Consider the following 21,625-nt stretch of genomic DNA (forward strand, 5'->3'; position numbering starts at 1 on the left):
ACTATGCATGGCCTGGGGTTTTCTCTGCAGACCTCTCAGTGCAAAGCAAGGCGAGATTAGGCTGGAGCGAGGGATGGGGCTAGACTTGCCTCCTTCCTGCCTGGGCTAGGAATCTCCTCTCCTAGCATGGGGTTTCCACATAGTGCTTTGAGGGCCTCTGGGAGAGCTGTTGAGTGGTGTGTGTGTGTGTGTGTGTGTGTGTGTGTGTGTGTGTGAGAGAGAGAGAGAGAGAGATGAGAGCTTTGTGCTTCATTTCCTTGCTGGGCCAAACTTTCTCTGTGTCTTCTGTTTGACTTGGTGGGTTCTAAGAATGACTTCATCTGTTTGTTTTGTTTTGTTTTAAAGTTTTAGCGCTTTTGCTATTTTGAAAATCTGCTCTCTGGAGGGTTCCAGCAGGCTGGAAAATTCTATTTTAGGGAACAGAAGTGGGTGTGGGAAGGGTTAAGTGTTATCCAGCCAAAGAGCAAGGGCTGGGTTCCTCTGACCTTCCCAAGTAGTCAGAGCCATTGGGGACCTGTTTGGCATTCTCTAGAGAAGGTGCTGGAACAGAGCAGCTTGGGCGGCACACCCTGTGAAGGAGAGGCGAACTGGGGAACACTGGGACAGCTTTGGAAAGATCCAGGCTCCTTCACACCCCGCCCCTTCCTCCTCCTGTTGTTGTGTGCGTGCTTTCCCCCCACTTCTCTGGGCTGCTACCACTCACTTGGAGCAGTTAGGCTTTGCAGTTCCCACGTTTGCCAAGGAGTCGGTGACATGTGTGCGCACATCTCCCCTCTGACGGGCCTCGTTTGGACCTGCACCTCTGCTCCGCGCAGGAGGCTGGGCTGCTGCTGCTGCTGCTGGTGGGGTGGTGGTGGTGTTGGTGCCAGGCAGGCGAAACTCTCCCTCAGCCCTTCTCCGCTGTTCTGCTGTGGCTTGTCGCTCTGAGTCAACAGCCTGAATCAACAGCCCATTTCCCCTGATTGCAGCGGGGTCCACCTGCTCCCCCTCTTCCTGAAACAGCTGTTTATTCTTTTGACAGGAGCCGAGACTCGGTACCTCCCCTCCAGCCCGGCCTCCTTCCGTGGCGGAATCCAGATCTGACTTTCCAGTGGGGCCTTAGGGTCCGCTTTCCACTCTCTGGGGAGACGAGCAACGATGAGGTATGTGTGCAAATGCCAGAAGTGATTTACTTCTACCTGGGTGGTGGAGGGTGGCCCAGGGGAACAGCTTCCCTTCCCCTCCTGCCAGTCTCTTCAAGTGGTTCTGCAAGGAGACAAAGTCCCCAGCTCAGGTCCCAGCTGATGTGGAGGAAGGAAGTGGGAGCCGGTGAAATGTTGGCTGCGGGGCGAAATCTTTAGAAGTTTCTGCTCTTTGACTGCCTGGCAGAATGCTCCAGACTTCCATGGCCTGGGGTTTTCTCTGCAGACTTCTAAGTGCAAAGCAAGGGCAGGAGGATGAGATTCGGGGCCTGGGGTGGAAGTGGGGGTGGCACGCTGCAGGACCAGAGCTTCTCATTGGCGTTGCTGTATTCCTTTTGGAAAAACTCTGGCACTGGCAGCCAGGAAGGGCTGGCAGGGGCCAAGCTTTCGCTTCCCAGAAGAAAAAGCACGAGCCAGACAGAGGATCTCAGACTATTTCTTTTGTGATGGGCTCATCCTGTATTTAGTCTGAGTTTCCTTTCTTCCGCTTGGGCTGACTCCAGTTGATCTAAAGGAAGAAGGTTCTGGAAACAGCCCACCTTGAGTGTTCCCACCCTCCTGCCTTGTTTTTGCCCAGGGAGCCTTTCCCTGTCATGCCCATCCAGATGCTTGGAGATGGTTTGGTGCTTGTCTCGGTGCCTCAGAAAGTAGCAGGTCCACTTTTGAAGCCATGTACCCCCTTTCCTGTCGGAGTGCAGAGAACCCAGGTTTCAGCAATGAGGAAGAGGCTAAGGAGGAGCCAGGCCCAGAGGAGGTGAGGGAGAAGAGGCCAGGACTCCCCATAACCCCAGCCACTCTAAGGACAGATTTGACCCCTCACCCCAAGTCCCTGTTCTTGGTTCCTGGAGTGGTGAAGGGGCCAGCTCCCTAGTTCTGAGTCCTGAACTTCCTTGGTGCTGTGTGACCTTGGGCAAACCTCTGTTTTCACATCTGTAAAACTGAGGTGGTCTGAGATGCAGTGAAACTTCCTAGCTGGTCCGAACTTTCATCTGGGGCCTGCCCTGGTTCTACTGTAAGGATCCAAGAGCCCCAAATGTACTCAAAGTTCTTCTGGTTGGTTTTGGTTTTTCTGGATCACACTCTGGTGCTTGGGGACTGATTCTGCTATACTTGGGGAACCAGCTGGTGCTGGGGCTTAACCTGGGTCTCCTACACATCTGTAGCCATGCTCTCTAGTTCTTCCAGCTGTTTCCCTTGCCCTTCAGAGAATGAAGGTAAATTTGCAAATCCAGTATTTTTGTTGGAAGTTATAGATGCATATATATTTATTTTTTGGGTTTTTCTTGGGGGGGGGCACATTTGGCTGTGCTCAGGGCTTATTGATAGTCTGTGCTCAAGGCTCACTCTTGGCAGTGCTTGGGAGACCTTTAGGGGTGCCTGGAATGGACTTGGGCTGGCTGTCCAGAGCACCTTTACCTCTGCACTATCTCTTCAACCTATCAGGGAGGGTATATTTATTTATTTTGTTTTTGGGCCATACCCGGTGACGCTCAGGGGTTACTCCTGGCTCTGTGCTCAGAAATCACTCCTAGTAGGCACGGGGGACCATATGGGATGCCGGGATTCGAATCACTGTCTGTCCTGGATTGGCTGTGTGCAAGGCAAACGCCCTACCCCTGTGCTATTGCTCTGGCGCCAGGGAGGGTATATTTAGATTGTAAAAGGAGAGAGCACAACAGAAGCACAAAAGTGGCAAATTCTCTGAGGAAGACACATGCCAGCTAAAAAGACAAATATCTACTCTAATACAGTGATGAAAAGGCCCCTAGTATGGGTCATTCTCTGGACCACCTGCTGTGCCTGCTTCTTGCATGGTCTTCCCCCTGTGATTTTAAGGGGTCATTTCCACAGTGGGGGAGGCTCGTCTGCCTGGCTGCCTCTATGGCTGCTTGGTCTTGCTGGGAGTTTAGAACTTCCTTCCACCTTTACAGATTCATACTGACACCATATCCAAGAATCTATAGTTTTAGTTTTAGTTTTTTTTGCCCAGGGGTATCTGACCAGAGTACAGAGAATCCACTTGGTGTCTGGACTCTCTCTGGGTCTTGGGGTGCAGCTGGGCTCTTCCTGGGTGATGTGGGAGCTCTGAGGCTGGATGCCCATGACCCTGAGCAGGGAGCCTTGTCGGGTCTGGTGTAGCTCCTAGTGGACATCAAAGGGGAGGCCTGGAGTGTTCAACAAGGGGAGGCTGTCAGGTAGGAAAGCCTCTAGCTCGGCTGTACCTGAGCCCCAGACACAGGTGCCCCCTTGGCCCCTCTTCTCCCCACCCCTTGGGAGTGAGGGCTTAGTCCTCGAAAGGAGGCTCTTACGTCAGGCCGGCCGGAGTCAGAGGATTATTCAGCTCTGGTTTCCAGCAGTCTTTCCTTTACTTCTTTTGTTTCTGGACTGTAGGTGGTTTCTGATGCATGTTGGCTTCTCAATTGGTGTTTCCCATGGGGCTGGCTGTGACAAACTATGTTTCTTTGCTGTGTTTTCACACTAGGGTCTGCATTCTGGTTATTTTATTTTATTTTATTTTTTATTTTTTATTTTTTTGGTTTTTGGGTCACACTGTCAGTGCTCAGGGGTTATTCCTGGCTCCAGGCTCAGAAATTGCTCCTGGCAGGCACAGGGGACCATATGGGGCGCCGGGATTCGAACCGATGACCTCCTGCATGAAAGGCAAATGTCTTACCTCCATGCTATCTCTCCGGCCCCATTTTATTTTATTTTATTTATTTTTGGCGTTTGGGCCATATCTGATGGTGCTTAGGGGTTACTTTGCTCCTGGTTCAGTGCTCAGAAATCACTCCTGGCTGGCCCAGGAAACCTTAAGGGGTGCCGGGGATCGAACTTGGGTTGGCCGCCTTCAAGGCAAGCACCCTAACCACTGTGCTCTCACTCCAGCTCCTCTGGTTATTTTTAAAAGTGGAGTAAGATAAATCAAATCAAAGGAAAAGCGAGGCTCCTGTGTCTTGAAACTTGGGCTTGTTCCCCTAAACAAGCTCTTCTTTTATCCATTGGAGTGTGGGGGCCCTCGCATCCCCATGTACTTTTGGGCATCAGAATTCCAGGTCTAGACCAGCTCAATAGAAAGCAGAGCCCTGTGACTGTGTGAGAGAGAGAGAGAGAGAGAGAGAGAGAGAGAGAGAGAGACAGAGACAGAGACAGAGAGACAGAGAGAGAGACAGAGAGAGACAGAGGAGAGAGACAGAGAGACAGAGAGAGATGAGAGAGAGACAGAGAGACAGAGAGATGAGAAGGGGTGAGATAAAGCAATGAGAGAGAAATAAAGGGAAAGGGAAGGAATAAATAAAGAGAAGGGAGGGAACAGGAGGGTAGGAGAAGGAAGGTGGGAAAAGGAAGGTGGAAAGACGGGAAACGGAGAGGGAAAGGAGTGAGGAGAGGGGAGAGGGTAAGAGGGAAGGGGTGTGGAGGGAAAGGACTTCAGACATGCCGTTGAAGACAAGGAGAGGAGCTCCTGATGGTAAGGGGCAGCAGTCCTTTATTCTCAGATGCCTACCCCTATCTGTGATGGGGGTGTGTGAGTGGGGGGCTTCTCACCTCTGTCCTGGATGCCAAGACCCAAGAATAGTTTCAGGGCCGGAGAGACTCGGGCTGCAGCCAGCTTTGGGAGGGAGGCTGCCGCCCTGCACCGCCCGCCCTGCACCGCCCGCACAGTCTAGCTGGAGACCCCACATGCCTTTCCTGACCCCCTGCATTATGGCGCACCCCCCACCCTCCTCATTAGCGCCCTTCCCTGACCCCGGGCACAATGCACTTGCTCTGGGGCCCTTGTCCTTTCAGAGTCCTGGCCAGGGTGCTGTGAATAGAGACTAGCTTGGCCAGAAAACTCTGTTCTTCTTGTGCAGGCAAAGGGGGGTTGATCTAATTTCTGCCCTGAGCTCTGGGTCTCCCCACACTCCTGTTTGCTTTGGGCTTTTGGAGGTTCAAGAGCGTCTTGTGCAAATCCAACACAGTGACACCCCTTTAGTTTCCCTTGGCAGCACCCACCTAGATCCTCCTATACCTACCTAGATCCTACATGCACCCACCTACATCCTTCTGCGCTGCCCCCAAACCCCCTGGCCACCCCGGACAGCTGGGCTCACAAGTGTGGGGCTGGTCAGGCAGAGCCCACAGCGAGAGGAACTTGGCTCACAGGAACGAGGGAGGTTTGACATCTGTCCACAGTCCTTGTTTTCCGCCATCCCAGCTTCTGCACATAATGGCTTTTCCAGAGCTCTGAGGACTGTTACTGGGCTGCGTGGCACCTGCCCCTGAAAACAGGGCCATTGGAACTCCTTTCCGGAGGAATTCTATCGGAAGGGATGGCTTGGGCCAGCGAGGGTGGAGCTGGAAGACACGCTGAGAATGTGTGTGCGTGCGTGTGTGTGTGTGTGTGTGTGTGTGTGTGTGTGTGTGTGTGTACCAGCATGCGTGTTTGGGAAGTGATCGTCTGGGGAGGGTTTTCGGGTCAGGCCCATGGGGCCACAGGCCACCCTGACACTCCTGTGAAGGGAAATTGGAAAAGGAGGAGAGGGAGTGGGGAAATGACCAGAACTGTCCTGTGGTTCCTTTATAGCTGCTCCCTCTCTAGACTTTATTTTTATTTTATTTATTTCTTTTGTTTTTTTGGGGGGGGTCACACCTGGCGACGCACAGGGGTTACTCCTGGCTCTGCACTCAGAAATCACTTCTGGCAGGCTCAGGGAACCATATGGGATGCCAGAAATTGAACCTGGGTCCTTCCTGGGTCAGCCGTGTGCAAGGCAAACGCCCTACCACTGTGCTACTGCTTCGGCCCCTCTCTGGGCTTTAGATCCATCTGTGTTTGTGTTCCAGGAGCCCCAACTAGCTTTGCGGGGGTGGCCATGCGGGGGCGGTTCTAGGAGTGAGTGGTTCTGAGACACCATAAGCCAGTGATGATACTGAGGGAAAGGAGTGGGTGCAGGTGGTCCCTTGGCAGAGCAGCTGTGGGTCCGTGGCTTCTCCTGCCACTACTGCCACGGGTTTCTGCAGTTCCCGGGGTCGAGAGAGGGGGACCGAGAAGCTAAAGCCCCATTCCGGGCTGGTGGCTAAGAGTCGACTCTTTCCAAGGGCACAGTGTGTTTAGAGGTTCTGAGAGCCAAACGCATCAGAGAAGGGCTTTTAGGCCCGACTGGTGGCCCAGCGCTTCCTTTTGTCCGGAAAAAAAAAAAAGAAGCATCTTAGACGCTTCTAGAGTTTTGCTAAAGGACAATTCCCAAGTATAAGTTTCACCCGAGTGAGACAGTCCAGGGAAGGCGTAAGCCCAGATCCTGAGGGCCCGAGAGAAAAGGGCTCCGGGGCTGCTGCTCATTCTTGCATGACAGCGGCACACGCCTGCCTGTCGGAGAGGGAGTGAGGTGGTGAGTCCCGTTAGCTGGGGTGCCCCAGTCTAAGAAGCCTCGTTCTCGACCAGGGGAATCTTTGGTTCTGTGGTTGCCCTCCTTACTCGGGGGACACTTGCGTTTGGACCCCAGCGGGGGTGCTGACAAAGTCTGGGGGCTGGGACCTCACATCCATCTGTGTCTGGCAGGCAGGGCCCCCTGCACCCGAACACACTGAGAGAAGAGGATGCAAGATCCTTCTCCTCCCCCTCTTCCTTCTTCACCCCTCTTCCTCCTTCTCCTTTTTCTATTCCTCCTCTTCTTCCTTCTCATTTTTCTTCTTTTCCTCTTTCTCCTCCTCTTCTCCTTATCCCTTTTCTTCTTTTTCCTTCTCCTCTTCCTCCTCCTCCTTATTATCCTTCTCTTTCTTTTCCTCCATTTCCTCTCCATCCTCTTCCTCCTCCTTCTGCCCCCCTCATCTACCTCCAGTCTTTGAATCAGGCAAGAGATATAGGACAGATGGTCCCATTTTCTCACTTGCATCTACCCACAATGCATTGTACAACACGGTCTTACCCTAAAACCCTCCTTCCTTGCCCTGCAAAGATGCTGTGAGTGAGGCCTTTTGCTAGGTACTGGAGGGCTCTGGGCTAGCTCCCGGGGTCCTCTGAACAATTGCCTGCTTCATGGATCCAGTCTTAAGAAAATCTAGCATCTGGAGGTGAATTTATACAGTGCAAGAAGCCCTAATAGTATTGGGGGGACATTATCTCCCCCAATCAATCGTCATTCTTGCCCTCATTTTAGTTTATCAATGTACTTGCAGCACCGAGTGGCATTCTGGAGGCCCCAAGAATTCCTCTCAGATATCTGCTGCCAACCAGGGGGCAGCTCCGTGAAGAGCTGCTCAAATCCTGCAGTGCTGGGGATTACCCAGGTCACCCCCCATGGTGTCTGAAGGCCTTCAAGGCTGCATCAGAATGGTGGGGGGAGCCAGACCGGTTCTGGGCATCAAAGCAGGGTCACTGGCATCGAGGCAGATGCCACTGCTACACTGTTTCTCTTGCCCTCTCAACCCCTAGGTCCCCACCCTAGTCCCCTCATCTTAACAGATGAGGAAACTCACTCCATGGTCTTCATGACAGGCTCCCAGTCTTGGTTTTGGACCCCCAGAGTTGTGAAAACGCAGAACGGAGGAGGGAGAATGTGAATTCTGAGTCATCTATTATGTAACACCCACAGTGTGGCAGCGCCCATGAATACAACATCAATATTTATGCAAAGTTTAAACAGTCTCGCTGGGGTTGGGGTGGTGGTGGTGGTGATGGTGGAGTCTGATCATAAACACATCTCAGGCAGCTGGCGCTCGGATGCCCACTGGAGGGCTGGCAGCAGGGATCCCAGTTTTCAAGCCTAGCAGGGCAGTGGGTGGCAGCACAGTTGTGGGCGTGGGCTGCTGGCCTGGTGTTGCCACAAGTTCGGGGTTACCCAGTCTCATGTGCAGTCACGTTGGGACCCGAATGTCTACACCTCATTCCAGAGCCCACACAGTTTACTAGCCTGCACTGTGTGTGTGTGTGTGTGTGTGTGTGTGTGTGTGTGTGTGTGCAGCTTATCCTAGGGCAGCCACAAACTCATTCCAATCTCTGGGCGTGGTGTGTGTGTGTATGTGTGTGTGTGTCTGTCTGTCTGTAGCTCATCCTAGCGACAGTCACAAAGTCATTCCAATCTCTGGGCATGTGAGGTGTGTGTGTTTGTGTGTGTGTATCTGTGTGTAGCTCATGCTAAGGGCAGCCACAAACTCACCCCAGAGTTGTTTGCTTTCATACTCAGACCTCACTCAGACCTCATGACGGAGTGCAGAGATGCACAGATTTCCCAGCACAGCTGCTAAGCCGCTGGCAGCCTCCCATGTGCAGGGCCAGACCCTGGGCCATCTGTGCTGCGTCCTCCCTGGACAAGCCTTCCAGAGTGAGGCTCCCCTGCAGGATGGCGCCTGGTGGAAGAGTGGAGAGTGGGTGGAGAGTGTCCTCCGCTGCCCAGCTTAGCTCCGGCCTCTCTCTCTCCATACAGCTCATCCTCTTAAGGCAGAGTGACTGGAGTGTCCTTATTGAGACATTAGCTGGACTCAGTAATGAAGTGGGCGTGGCACAGGACTAGGCCACTGACCTCACTGTGTGCCCAGAAAGTAGGAGCTGAGGGATAGAGCAGTGGATAAGGTGCCAACCTGGTTTCTAGAACGGGCATCCCAGACGGTCCCTTGAGTGCCACTAGGAGTAGTACCTTATTTTTTGTGTTATAAGACGCTCCTGACCATAAGACTTATGCACACAGTTTTTAGATGAGGAAAACAAGAAAAAAACATCCTGAAGCCAATGGTGTACTAAATTATCTAATAAACTATAACAGAATAATATTTCAACCGTGTTAAGTGAATAGCAGTCAACGTGACATCAAGAGTCATTATGACTGTCATTAGCAAATGGAGAGAGTTTAAGTTTCGAGTTTTCTTCTAGTTTTCTGGGAACCCCAAGAACTCATCACTGGAGTCAGCATTTACACCATAAGATGTACAGACATTTTCCCCCATCTTTTGGGAGTGTGTGTCTTATGTTACAAGCAATACGGTAATTCCTGAGTGCAGACCCTTGAGCACTGTCACTATGTGACCCCAAAACCAGAGAAAGAATTGGAAAGGAACCAGTTCACTGCATGTGGAACTTGCCCCACATCCAGGGTCATCATCGCTTACCAAGTGACCTGAATGGCCTCCTGAGGTCAGCTCAGTACAAGCCACTTGGATATGGGGCTCAGCGATCCCCCTTGCCTCTTGGGACACTCCAGCCTGCTTGCTAGAAGGACCAAAGCCCTGTGCAGGGATTCCCTGAGGCGCTGCCTTCCTGAGTGGTGTATGGCAGACACACGGCTGGGGAAACCCAAACATAGGGCGTCCCTAAGCAGTCCTGGTGGAGTGTCACTTCAGAGATGGTGACAGTTGACGAGAGAGCCATGTGGCTGGCAATTCCCTCTCGACTTCTGGGTGTCTATTCTTCATTCCTCCTTCATCCTTTTGGCCTCAGCACAGGGGCCATGGGGGGTTGGGGGTTGAGCCCAGGGTTCCTATGTGCAGAGCAGGAAGTCTTCCTCAAATGCTTCCAGCAGTCCAGGGTTGCATTTTGCTGTTCCCTCTCCTTCCCTGGGTGCCCTTCTCCTCTTTTCCTTTCTGGGCAGGAAATGTTCTGTCCAGCCCAGATCACTGACCAGTAACACTCACCCACACCCCACCCACATCTCTCAGCCTCACTCCCTTATGTCCACCTGCCTGCTTAGCAGTTTTCTCTGCATGTTCTTTTATTTACTTTTCTTTTTTTTTTAAACACCATGATAACAAACATGATATTAATTTGGTTTCAGTCATACAAAGGACACTCCCCCCCCAACCCCCCATCACCAGTGCAGGCTTCCCACCACCAATGCCCCTCATCTCCTCCTCCCCACCCCTTGCCTATACTTGAGACAGGCATTCTACTTCTTCTACTCATTAACATTGTTATGGTAGTTGTTAGTGTAGTTATTTTTTTTAAGTGCCCTCACCACTCTTTGTGGTAAGCTTTATATGGTGATTTGGTCTTTCTGGCCCTCATCTCTGGGGATTCTGACAATAATGTTTTTTATTTGCTTAAAGCCCATAGATGAGTGAGACTATTCAGTGTCTATCTTTCTCCCTCTGACTTACTTTACTCAGAATAATAGATTCTATGTGCATCCATGTATAAGAAAATTTCATGACTTCATCTCTCCTGATGGCTGCATAATATTCCATTGTGTAGATGTACCACAGCTTCTTTATCCATTCATCTGTTGAAAGGCATCTTGGTTGTTTCCAGAGTCTGACTAGTGTAAATAGCACTGCAATGAATATAGGTCTGAGGAATGCATTTTTGTTTTGTTTTTGTTTTTGTTTTTTTTTTCTAGGGTATATCCCTAGGAGTGGTATAGCTGGATCATATGAGAACTAAATTTTCAGTTTTTGGAGGAATCTCCATATTGCTTTCTATAAAGGTTGGACTAGATGGCATTCCTCCAGTAGTGAATAAGAGTTCCTTTCTCTCCACATCCTCACCAGCACTGCTTGTTCTCATTCTCTGTGATGTGCGCCAATCTCTGTGGCATAAGATGGTACCTCACAGTTGTTTTGATTTGCATCTCCCCGATGATTAGTGATGTGGCACATTTTTTTTTTTTTTTTGTGGTTTTTGGGTCACACCCGGCAGTGCTCAGGGGTTACTCCTGGCTTCATGCTCAGAAATTGCTCCTGGCAGGCACGGGGGACCATATGGGATGCCGGGATTTGAACCGATGACCTTCTGCATGAAAGGCAAACGCCTTACCTCCATGCTATCTCTCCGGCCCCATGGCACATTTTTTTCATGTGCCTTTTGGCCACCTGCATTTCTTCTTTGAGGAAGTATCCGTTCATTTCTTTTCCCCATTTAAAAAAATTTTTTTTTTTTTTTAGTTTTTGGGTCACACCCAGCAGTGCTCAGGGGTTACTCCTGGCTGTCTGCTCAGAAATAGCTCCTGGCAGGCACAGGGGACCATATGGGACACCGGGATTCGAACCAACCACCTTTGGTCCTGGATCGGCTGCTTGCGAGGCAAACACCGCTGTGCTATCTCTCCGGGCCCTTTTAAAAAATTTTTATTATGGTCAAAGTGAATTACAAATCTTTCACAGTAATATTTAAGGCACATAGTGATAATGAATGAGGAGCATTCCCACCACCAGGGTTGTCCTCCCTCCACCCTGTTTCTAGCATGCATCCCACATCTCATTCTCCCCATTTTTTGATGGGGTTAGATTTTCTTTTCTTGTTAAGTTCTGTCAGTACCTTGTATATTTTTGATATTAGCCCCTTGTCTGATGGGTATTGGGTGAATAGTTTCTTCCATTCTGTGGGTGGGTTTTGTATCCTAGGGACTATTTACTTTGATGTACAGAAGCTTCTCAGCTTAATGTAATCCAATCTGTTTATCTCTGCTTCTGCTTGTTTGGAGAGTGCAGTTTCCTCCTTGAAGATGCCTTTAGTCTCAAACTCATGTTTTACCTACATGTTGTTCTATATACCTTATGGTTTGGGGTCTGATGTCAAGGTCTTTAACCCAGTTGGACTTGATCTTTGTGCATGGTGTTAGACGAAGGTCTGAGTTTGCTTTTTTGCAAGTGGCTGACCAGTTGTGCCAACACCACTTGTTGGAGAGGCTTTCCTTGCTCCACTTTGGATTTCTTGCCCCTTTATCAAAAATTAAATAATTGTATGTCTGGGGAACAGTCTCTGAATACTCAAGTCTATTCCACTGATCTGAGGATCTGTCTTTATTCCAATACCATGTTGTTTTAATAACTATTGCTTTGTGGTACAATTTAAAGTTGAGGAAATATGATGCCCATACACATAAAACTTTTTTTTAAGTTTTTCTCTAGTTTATTGTTCCAAATGAATTTCAGGAGTGTTTGATCTACTTCTTTGAAGAATGTCATGGGTATCTTTAGAGGGATCGCATTACATCTGTACAATGCTTTGGGGAGTATTGCCATTTTAATGATGTTAATTCTGCCAATCCATGAGCAGGGTCTGTGTCTCCATTTCCTTGTGTCCTCTTTTATTTCTTAAAGCAGGCTTTTGTAGTTTTCTTTGTACAGGACCTTCACATCTTTAGTTAAGCTGACTCAAGATATTTGAGTTTGTGTGACACTAATGTGAATGGGATCCCTGCGTGTTCTTACTCTCTGGTGTTAGCGCATCCAGAGAACATTCTGATTAAGAAATTAAATTCTTCTTGTTTGTTTTGTTTTTGTTTTGGGGCTACACCCTATGGCACTCAGGGTTACTCCTGGCTCTATGCTCAGAAATCGATTCTGGCAAGCTCTGGGGACCACATGGGATGCCAGGAATCAAATCACCATTGATCCTGCATTGGGCTCCTGCAAGGCAGATATCCTACTACACCCAGAAATTAAATTCTTAACCCCAAGCAAAATTTGTCCCTCAGGTGACCAGCTGCCACACCTGCAGCCTGCCTTCTTCCTTCTCTCATTTCTAACATGAACTTTAATTTCTATTTATTTAGTTAGTTAGTTTGGGGGCCACACCTGGTGGTACTCAGGGATTAGTCCATGCCCTGTGCTCAGAAATCCAGCTCAGAAATCCTGAGGACCATATGGGATGCCAAGGATCAAACCTGGATCCATCCCGGGTTGGCCACATGCAAGGCAAATGCCCTACCACCATACTATCACTTAGTCAGGGGTCTCAAACTCAATTGACCTGGGGGCTGCAGGAGGCAAAGTCGGGGTGATCCTTGAGTGCAAAGTCAGTAGTAAGCCTTGAGCATTGGGGGGTGTGACCCAAACAACTAAAACAAAACAAAACAAAAAAAGATTCCTCTAGGGCAGGGCCACAAAATGTTGTACGGAGGGCCGCAAACAGCCTGCTGGCCACGAGTTTGAGACCCCTGACTTAGGTAAATTCAATTTTAATTGAATTTTTGAATTTTATTGCCATCTCTCTGCAGCATTTTTTTTTTTCTTTATTTCAGATATACACCAGTCCTACACTCAGGGATCACTCCTGGCAGTGCTCAGGTACCATACTTGGTGCTGGGGATTAAATCCAGTTCTGCTGCATGCAAAGCAAATGTCCTACCCCCTGTACTACTATCAATGACTTCAATCCATCTCTGCAGTGTTTTGAAGGAGCCTCTCCCTCTCCTCTGCCACCCTAGAACATTTTTTTTAAATCACTGTGAGATAGAGTGAAAAAGTTGTTAATAATTAAATTGTGGTCACACAATATTCTAAGATCCATCCCTCCATCATTCTTCATTCCCTGCCACCAATTTCCCTAGTTTTCCTCTTATCCCCCACATCCACCCCAGTCTGCTTCTCTGGCACTCCCTCTTTCTCTCTTCCCTTTTCCCCTTTTAGTCATCGTGGTTTGTGATACTGTCACAGAAGACATATCATGCTTATCACTTTACTTCCTTTCGGTTCCTAGTTCTTGCCCAGAGTGGTCATTTCCAACTCTTGTAGTCAGTGGTCCCCTCTTGGTCTTTTTGTTTTTTAAAGTATCTACATTTTATTTATTTGCTTTTCAGTAATCTTAAATCCTCGAGGGGTACAGCACCACACGGATTCTATGGCCGATTGCCTTAGCAGGAAGGTTGGTTCGGAATTTGGCTCGGACCATGCCATTGTTTCCATGGGCACGGATTACCTTTCCCCAGATCACTCTAGTTTTGTTAGGTTTGTACCAGAAGTCACAGTGTTGTTCTTTGCTTTGTACACATAAGTACATCTTGCCCAGACAGAATTTGGTTTCATCCTGAGCATAAACACCTTCAATTTTAAGAAGAGCATGGGGCCGGAGAGATAGCATGGAGGTAAGGCATTTACCTTTCATGCAGAAGGTCATTGGTTCGAATCCCGGCGTCCCATATGGTCCCCCGTGCCTGCCAGGAGCAATTTCTGAGCACGAAGCCAGGAAAAACCCCTGAGCACTGCCGGGTGTGACCCAAAAACCACAAAAAAAAAAAAAAAAAAAAAAAAAGAAGAGCTGTGTGCTCCCTTTGGTTTCGGAGACCCCGTTTATAGCCAGCAAAAATGGCTTTAGACTGCACAGCCTTCCAGCCATTTCTGTCTTTTAATTAGTCCAGGCCTCCATGGGAGTCCAAGATGGCGGAAAGAGTCCCCTCTTGGTCTTAATTGCACTTTCTCTGCTGCCTTTTGAGTTTGGGCCACCCTGTTCTTGAGCCACTGCCATGATCTGCTAATCCTTCCCCTTATCTGTGCTCTGTACCCTGCAATAGTTGGTCTTTCCACAGGACTGGAGTGATAGGATCATGCACATGGATGCATCTCCAGGTTACAAGTTCCTACCTATGGCTCACCACCTGCTTTCCTCACTCCTTCTGCGTTCTTCTGCTCAGGCCCCACTCCCTGTTCATCCTTCCCTTGGAGCAGCTACTTTGGGGAAAGAGAAATTTATCATGTCTTTTGAGGAGGATAGGGGATTTGGGTCACACCCAGTGGTGCTCAGGGCTAACTCCTGGCTTGGTGCTCAAGGCTTACTCCTGTTAGTATTTGAGGAACCACATGTAATGCCAAGGCTCAAACCAGGATTGGCCATGTACAAGGCAAGTGTTCTGGCCACTGTACAAACTATTCCCATGTTCCTTTTTTTTTTTTTTTTTTTTAATTTTTTTGGCTTTTGCTTTTTATCAAGGTCAAGCAGATTTGTTACCTGTCACTGAAGATAGAGGCTGTTCTTTGAGTGACCTTATTTTTGTCCACCCTGTCCTTATCCCCTGCATGGAATCTTTCAAGTCACTCCCTTCCTATGTCTTCCTCTACACTGGAATCTAAATATTTCCTTACCTGCTGTTTCCCACGCAGCACCCTTCCACCTCCCTTCCACCTCAATTAAAGTAAAAATATTTGTGCTGAACCACAAAGATGAATCAGGGACTAAGGCACTTGCCTTTCATCCTGCTGACTCTGATTCGATTCCTGGGCAAAATATATGGTCCCTGGGATTTGCTAGTGGTCACATCTGATCACAGAGCCAAGAATAGCCAAGAATAGCTGCTGGGCCCCCAACTCTGTATGTGCCAGAGATCTGGCTCAGGGAAGCATTCTCTGCATGTACAAAGACCCAAGTTTGACCCCAACACCATACACATTCTCCCCAAGTTCCACTAGGTGCAGCCTTAGAACCTCCCAAGAACTGTTGGGTGTAATCATGGGGGTCCCTGACCGCATGGGACCAGAGCAGCACCTCATCACCTCAAATCGTTCAGCTTTGTGAACTATTCCAGGAGTGGCTTCTGGTTCCCCTGAACTCTATTTATTGCCCACCCCCCTTGCCAGTAAAAGCACCAGAGTTTGCCAGTGGCTGTTTGTGGTCTGGTGGGAGACAGCAGTGGATGGGGGTGGGGGCCTGGGAGGTGGGTGGATCTAGATGGGGTGAAGGGTCTTTATTATCAAGAGAGCATAACGAAGAATGGTCTGGGTGTCTGCAGTCACCTGCAGGGGGATCAAGTCCTTGGGTCCTCAAACCCTCCCATATCCATCCATCAGGAGACCTGATATGTCAGAATTGGTCCCTTGAGTCCCTGAGTGGCTTTGTGTCCTTCCCAACATGGCCACCCTCTCCGTTTCTTTGGTGGCCTCACTCATCCTTATAAAGACTGTGATGAAAGGAAGAATGCTCTCCTCAGCTCTGGCTAAGTATCCCTAAACATATTCTTTTAGAGAGCATGTGGGGAGAAGCAGTGTTAAATTATGGTTTAGGACCAGAGTGGTAGCACAGTGGGTAGAGAGTTTGCCTTGCACGTATTCATTCTGGGTTTAATTCCTAGCATCCCATGTGGTCCTCTGAGCCTACTGGGAGTAATTTCTGAGTGCAGAGCCAGGAGTAACCCCTGGGCGTCACCAGCTGTGACCAAAAACAAACAAACAAAAGAAACAAAAACAAAACAAAAAATATTCGTGATTTATTCTGACTTTATTTAATCTATTCCCCCCCCCTTTTTTTTCTTGCCGTCTTTCCCTGCAGGAAAAAATAATGAATATCAAAGGAAAAGTGATTCTTTCTATGCTGTTGGCTTCCACTGTACTGGTTGTGTTTTGGGAATATATCAACAGGTAATTATGGGATGGGAGGATATGATGTGGGTGGATGAAATCCCCGACAAAACTAACAGCTCAAATCAGCCAAATCAACAGGTAGAATTAAATTAGGACTAAATTAAACCATCAAGAAGAGATCCCACCATTTCTGGATAGTCTTTAAGGTCCTGGATGATCTTTACAAATTATTTGGTCTTGAGGCTGGAGTGATAGCACAGGGGTAGGGGGTCTGCCTTGCACACAGCCTACCCAGGATGAACATGGGTTCAATCTTCGGCATCCCATATGGTCCCCCAAGCCTGCCAGGAGTGATTTCTGAGTGCAGAGTCAGGAGTAATCCCTGAGCATCACCAGATGTGGCCCCCAAACAAAAACAAAATAAAAATAAAAATCATTCGGTCTTGGGCCAGAGAGATAATACAGCAGGGAAGATGCTTGCCTTGCCTATGGCCAACCTGGATTCAATCTCCAGCATCCTATATATGGCACCTTGAACTGGGCTCCAGAAATGGGCCAGTCCAATTCAAGTTCTGAATCTCACTTTCAACTATTGTGTGATGAAAGAGGGAACTTGCCTTAAGAAATTTCAGAGAGAAATTCTATGAGAACTCTACCCTGATTTTGCAAGCTTGAAATATCTTCAGACTTTAAAAATTGCAATTCATGTTGTTGACTTCTGCAATAAAATAGACCTTGTCCCTGGTGATTCATTTGTGCCTCTCCAAAACATCTGGGTGTTGCTTGGTGTGGGTTTTTGAAATTCAGAAAAGCAAGCTGGATGGAACATTTCTGAGTTTTTATACGCATCCATGGATTCACCTCAAATGTGTCACTTTGTGCTTTTGGAACCAACAAGGCCTCCGAGGTTCCAGCTGGAGAGATTTTTGGAAGGGATTGTCTGCTAGCTGCTCCCAAAGTACACGATGCTTTTGACTCCACAGGTGCTGGGGCCACTTAACCTCATCTTCTGTGAGTTTTGTTGTGTTGTTGTTGTTGTTCTTCGTTTTTGCTTTTGGGCCACACTCAGTGGTGCTCAGGGGTTACTTCTGGCTCTGTGTTCAGAAATCACTCCTGGCATGCTCAGGGGATCATATGGGCTGCCAGGCATCAAATCTGGGCCAACACCAGTGGTCCCCTTGCAAGGCAAATCCCTCCCACTGTGCTATGGCTCTAGCCCCAAACCTCACCTTCTATGCAGTTAGGTAAAAGGCACCAACGTTTTTCCCAGTGAATTTTTTCAGTAGTCTCCAACCAAGTTCAAAGTGACAGCCCAGATCAGCATTTGACTTGAGTTGGGAAGAGCCAGGAGGACGTTTGTGGCTGCCAGCGGAGGGACCACACCTGAAAGAAACAGTCACTCTGGCTCCTTTGCAGCCACTCATTTAAGGAAAACAAAGAAGCTGGAATGTGACAAAATTCAAAGGATTTGGAAATCAGATCTTTCACAGGGAGGAAGCTGGCGATACTTATACCAAAGGCACAAAGACTTAGCATTGGATTCAGGGATCCTGGCCTCTCCTAGGTCCTGGGGGTTGAGGAAATGCCTTCCCTGGAGTAGGGCACGAGGCTGCCAAGGATTGGTTCTATGCCACTACTTCGCTTTGAGCAATGCAGAAGCTTCATATTACGTTCAAGGTTATATTTGCAGCCAAATATTTGGGGGTGGGCAAGAATTGGGGGTGCCTGGTGGTACTCAAAGGTTGAATAAGGGCCAACTGAGTGCAAGGGAAGCACTTTAACCCTATCCTGTTTCTTTAACCCTTCAGCTGTCTGCCTGCTGCCCATTTTCCTACAACTCACAGCCTTCCTTTGCTGAGGACCCCCATTTACATTTTATTTTATTTTTTAAAATAATATCTTTATTTAAGCACCATATTACAAACATGTTTGTAGTTGGGTTTCAGTTCACCAATGCAACCTTCACACCACCAATGTCCCCGTCTCCCTCCTCCCCACCCCCTGCCTGTTTTCCAGACAGGCATTCTATTTCTTTCACTCACTACCATTGTCATGATAGTTTCTCCAACTGAAATCATCACTCTTTGTAGTAAGCTTCATATGGAAGGTCGGTCCTTTCATCTCTATTGTCTCTGGGTGTTACAATAATAATCATGTCTTTTATTTTTCTTAAATCTCACAGATGAGTGAGACTATTCTGTGTCTGTCTCTCTCCCTCTGACTCATTTTACTCAGCATAATAGTTTCCATGCCCATCCTTGTATAGGAAAATTTCATGACTTCATCTCCTGACGGCTGCATAGTATTCCTTTGTGTAGATGTACCACACTCATCTGTTATCGGGAATCTGGGTTGTTTCCAGATTCTGGCTATTGTGAATAGCGCTGCAATGAATATAGGTGTGCAGAGGCATTTTTATATTTTTTTTTGTGTCCCTAGGGTATACCCTAAGAACATTTTCCATTTTTCTTTTCCCCTGCCTTATGTTGGAAATCAAACCTAGCACCTCACAGTCGGGTTTTTAAACACAGAGACCAAGTAGGTGAAGTAAATTAGTGGTGAATTGATATCCAAGTTCTGACTAGAATTCATACCTGAAGGACTAAGTAAGACCTTCTTGAGCTTCTTGACTGTCCTGAGTGCTGTGAGGCCATTAGAAACTTGTAGCCCAAGGACCCACAGCAGAAGGATGTTGTGCAAAGACAGAGGAATGGGTTTAAGAAGACCAAGATTATATCAGGCTGAAAGGGGAATTTTTTTTTTGTTGCATTCACATACAATTATTTCTTGAACACCATATGTGCCAGGGGTTGTAACCAGGATCACATTAAGGAAAGCATAGAAAATGACATTGGACCAGTGTCTTCAGGATGAGTGTGAAATGGGGGGCTGTGCGCTCCACAATCCCCAGAGAGGGAGAGGGATCCCCATGCTCCAACTCTGGATAAGACAAGCAACACAGGTCCGGCAGCAATTCCGATGCAGGAAATAATCCACACACAGAAGGGAAGGAACAGCAGGCCAGAAACTCACACTGCAAGCTGTTCACCGGCAAGCCAGTTGCTCCACCATGTGAAACCACAAGCCAAGATGGCAGCTGCCCCTCCAGGCTGCCTGAGTATTATTGGGAAAAACAAAAACCACACCCCAGGGGGAGGAGAAAAAGCCAGGTGAGAAGGCAATGGGGAAACATCTTTTTAACAAGAAAACCAAAGGAACCCATTGCCTTAGAAGGCAATAGAAGGGCCAATCCCTCTATTAACAGAAGAGTAGGGATTAAAAGCCTAATACTGGAGACTGGAGGCTCCTGGGACCGTTATGTTGAAGGAATCTGGGTGAAAGGAGGTGTTGAAAAGACCTGGCAGTTTTGGTGACTCTGAACCTACCAGGAATGGGGTCTGAGTACTGTGTTATCTCTGCAGATCCCACAAACCTTCCCCTCTTTTGAGGACACTTGAATCAGATGGCCAGAGTCCTAGGTGCAGGCTGGTTTTAATTCTCATTAGCAGTCTGGCTTTGGGCAAATCGTTTCATGCCTCTGAGCCTTTGTTTCCAATCTGCAAGATGAGAAAGAAAAGAACTTGTATCGATTATTACAAAGATGTTATAATTAGCATTTTATTATTTTGGTTTTGGGGCCACCCAACCATGCTCAGGGGTTACTACTGGCTCTGACCTCCTGATGGTGCTCCGTGGACATAACGGATGCCAGGGATCGAACCTGGATCAGTCATGTGGAAGGCAAATGCCTTGCCTGTTATATTATATTGTCTCCCCAGCTCTGTGTTCCAAAGATTTTAATGAACACAAAAGTATTGTCAATGACTTTACTTGAAATTTTCAGGAGGGCTAAAAGGCAGCACACATTTGGAAATCAAAGAACCACAATCTGGGGGGACACAGATTCTGAAGAAAGGGGACAAAGTCATGAGTTTTGGGGGATTTGTTTTTTTAATGGGGCTCAACAGAAGCAAGATGATATGAAGCATTAAAGAAAAGCATTAGTCAGTGTTATAAAGAATTCTTGGCTCTGTAATGGGTTACTGATTCTGTTCTCTGGGAAAAAGGCTGCAATCATCAGCCCTTGTGATCCAGGCAATCTCTCCAACAATTGTTTGCTTAAAAGTGTGTTTAAACAGTTGCTTTTGTTGGCCCCGCTCAGCGGTCTTTGTGCAGCTCTCAGGAAACGTGTCGGGGCACTCTCTAATGGCTGCAGAGGTCAGGCCGATCCACACTGACTCACCCGACAGACCCAAAAGTGGTTCCGCAGTCCTGTCCCGCCTAGCATGTGTGTGAGCCTAGCTTAGAACCTCAGCACTGGGCCGGAGAGATAGCATGGAGGTAGGGCGTTTGCCTTGCATGCAGAAGGACGGTATCCCACATGGTCCCCTGAGCCTGCCAAGAGCGATTTCTGAGCGTAGAGCCAGGAGTGACCCTGAGCACTGCCGGTGTGACACAAAACGCCCCCCCCCAAAAAAAAAAGAACCTCAGCAGTGTATGTTTCCCCCAGGCAACCCCATGAGAAGATCCCCCACACAAGACTCCATAGGAACCCAAGTAGCAAAGCACAGGCTTCCGATGCCAGGCCCTGGGCTTTGCTCCTGGCACTGCAAAGGGTCCCATGAGCACCACTGGGCAGGGCTTGGTATGGTCCGTGGGGACGCCTCCAACACTAGGAAAATCATAGAGAAATAGGAAAATCAGAGAAAAGTGAAATGGCTCCATGAAGGTCAACTGTTCTGCCCCACGCTGGCGCATGTGTGTTCATATTAAGTTAATTCATATTCAGGGATTCATAGTTAATTCAATCCATAATCAATGCTATTAAACAAACATATTGGTTAATTAGTGATTACATTAATCAGCAAATAATTACTATTAAGAATATTCGCCAAATTGAAACAAGGAAGTGTAGAACCTGGTTATTGTGGACTGGACTCAGTAGAGAGAAGGGGGTGCGGTTCATTTTCTAACCCCGGAGGTGCCTGTGTGGTTGGGAAAGGACAGGAGTTGCCTTTCCCAGTGAACAAAGATGCCAAGGCCTATCCCACTGAGCCTGGCTGGCGCAGGGCGGCACCCCAGAGGGTATCTTTGTTTCCTTTTTCTTTTTTCACACTTTGAGATTCTCCAGAAACTTCCTTCCCAGCCCCTGTTCTGGACAATTCTGAAGTGGTGGCAGGACTGGGTTGGAGGGAGGGGGGGTCACTGGCTTGAAAGTGGGAGGAAGGTGTGAATCTGGGAGAGACCCAACGCCCAGTTCTCAGTTCAGTCCCGGGCTTTCACAGGAAGTGCTGCAAAAGAGCTTTTTCTTAGAACCCGAAGTAACCTGAGCTGTTTGTATTTCTCCTTTGCTTTTAGCCCAGAAGGCTCTTTGTTGTGGATCTACCACTCCAAGTAAGTGCTTCCCAGACTCGCGTCCCCTGTGTCCCCACACACCCCCATCCCAGCTCCTGCTCTCTGGCGGG

General features: G+C 48.4%; 1 protein-coding gene across 1 annotated transcript in view; it reads left to right on the forward strand.

Annotated features, from left to right (window-relative positions):
- The first annotated feature begins 1,079 nt into the window (after positions 1–1,079).
- Positions 1,080–21,625, forward strand: part of GGTA1 (glycoprotein alpha-galactosyltransferase 1 (inactive)) — a 39,650-nt gene continuing 19,104 nt past the window's right edge. Inside the window, exons 1-3 of the mRNA XM_049773088.1 lie at positions 1,080–1,142; positions 16,129–16,217; positions 21,519–21,554. Of these exons, the coding sequence (XP_049629045.1) occupies positions 16,138–16,217; positions 21,519–21,554 (116 nt within the window). The 5' untranslated portion in view covers positions 1,080–1,142; positions 16,129–16,137. The remainder of the gene's footprint in view (positions 1,143–16,128; positions 16,218–21,518; positions 21,555–21,625) is intronic.

The sequence above is a fragment of the Suncus etruscus genome, chromosome 5 (genome assembly GCF_024139225.1).
Source record: "Suncus etruscus isolate mSunEtr1 chromosome 5, mSunEtr1.pri.cur, whole genome shotgun sequence".
Lineage (NCBI taxonomy): Eukaryota > Metazoa > Chordata > Mammalia > Eulipotyphla > Soricidae > Suncus > Suncus etruscus.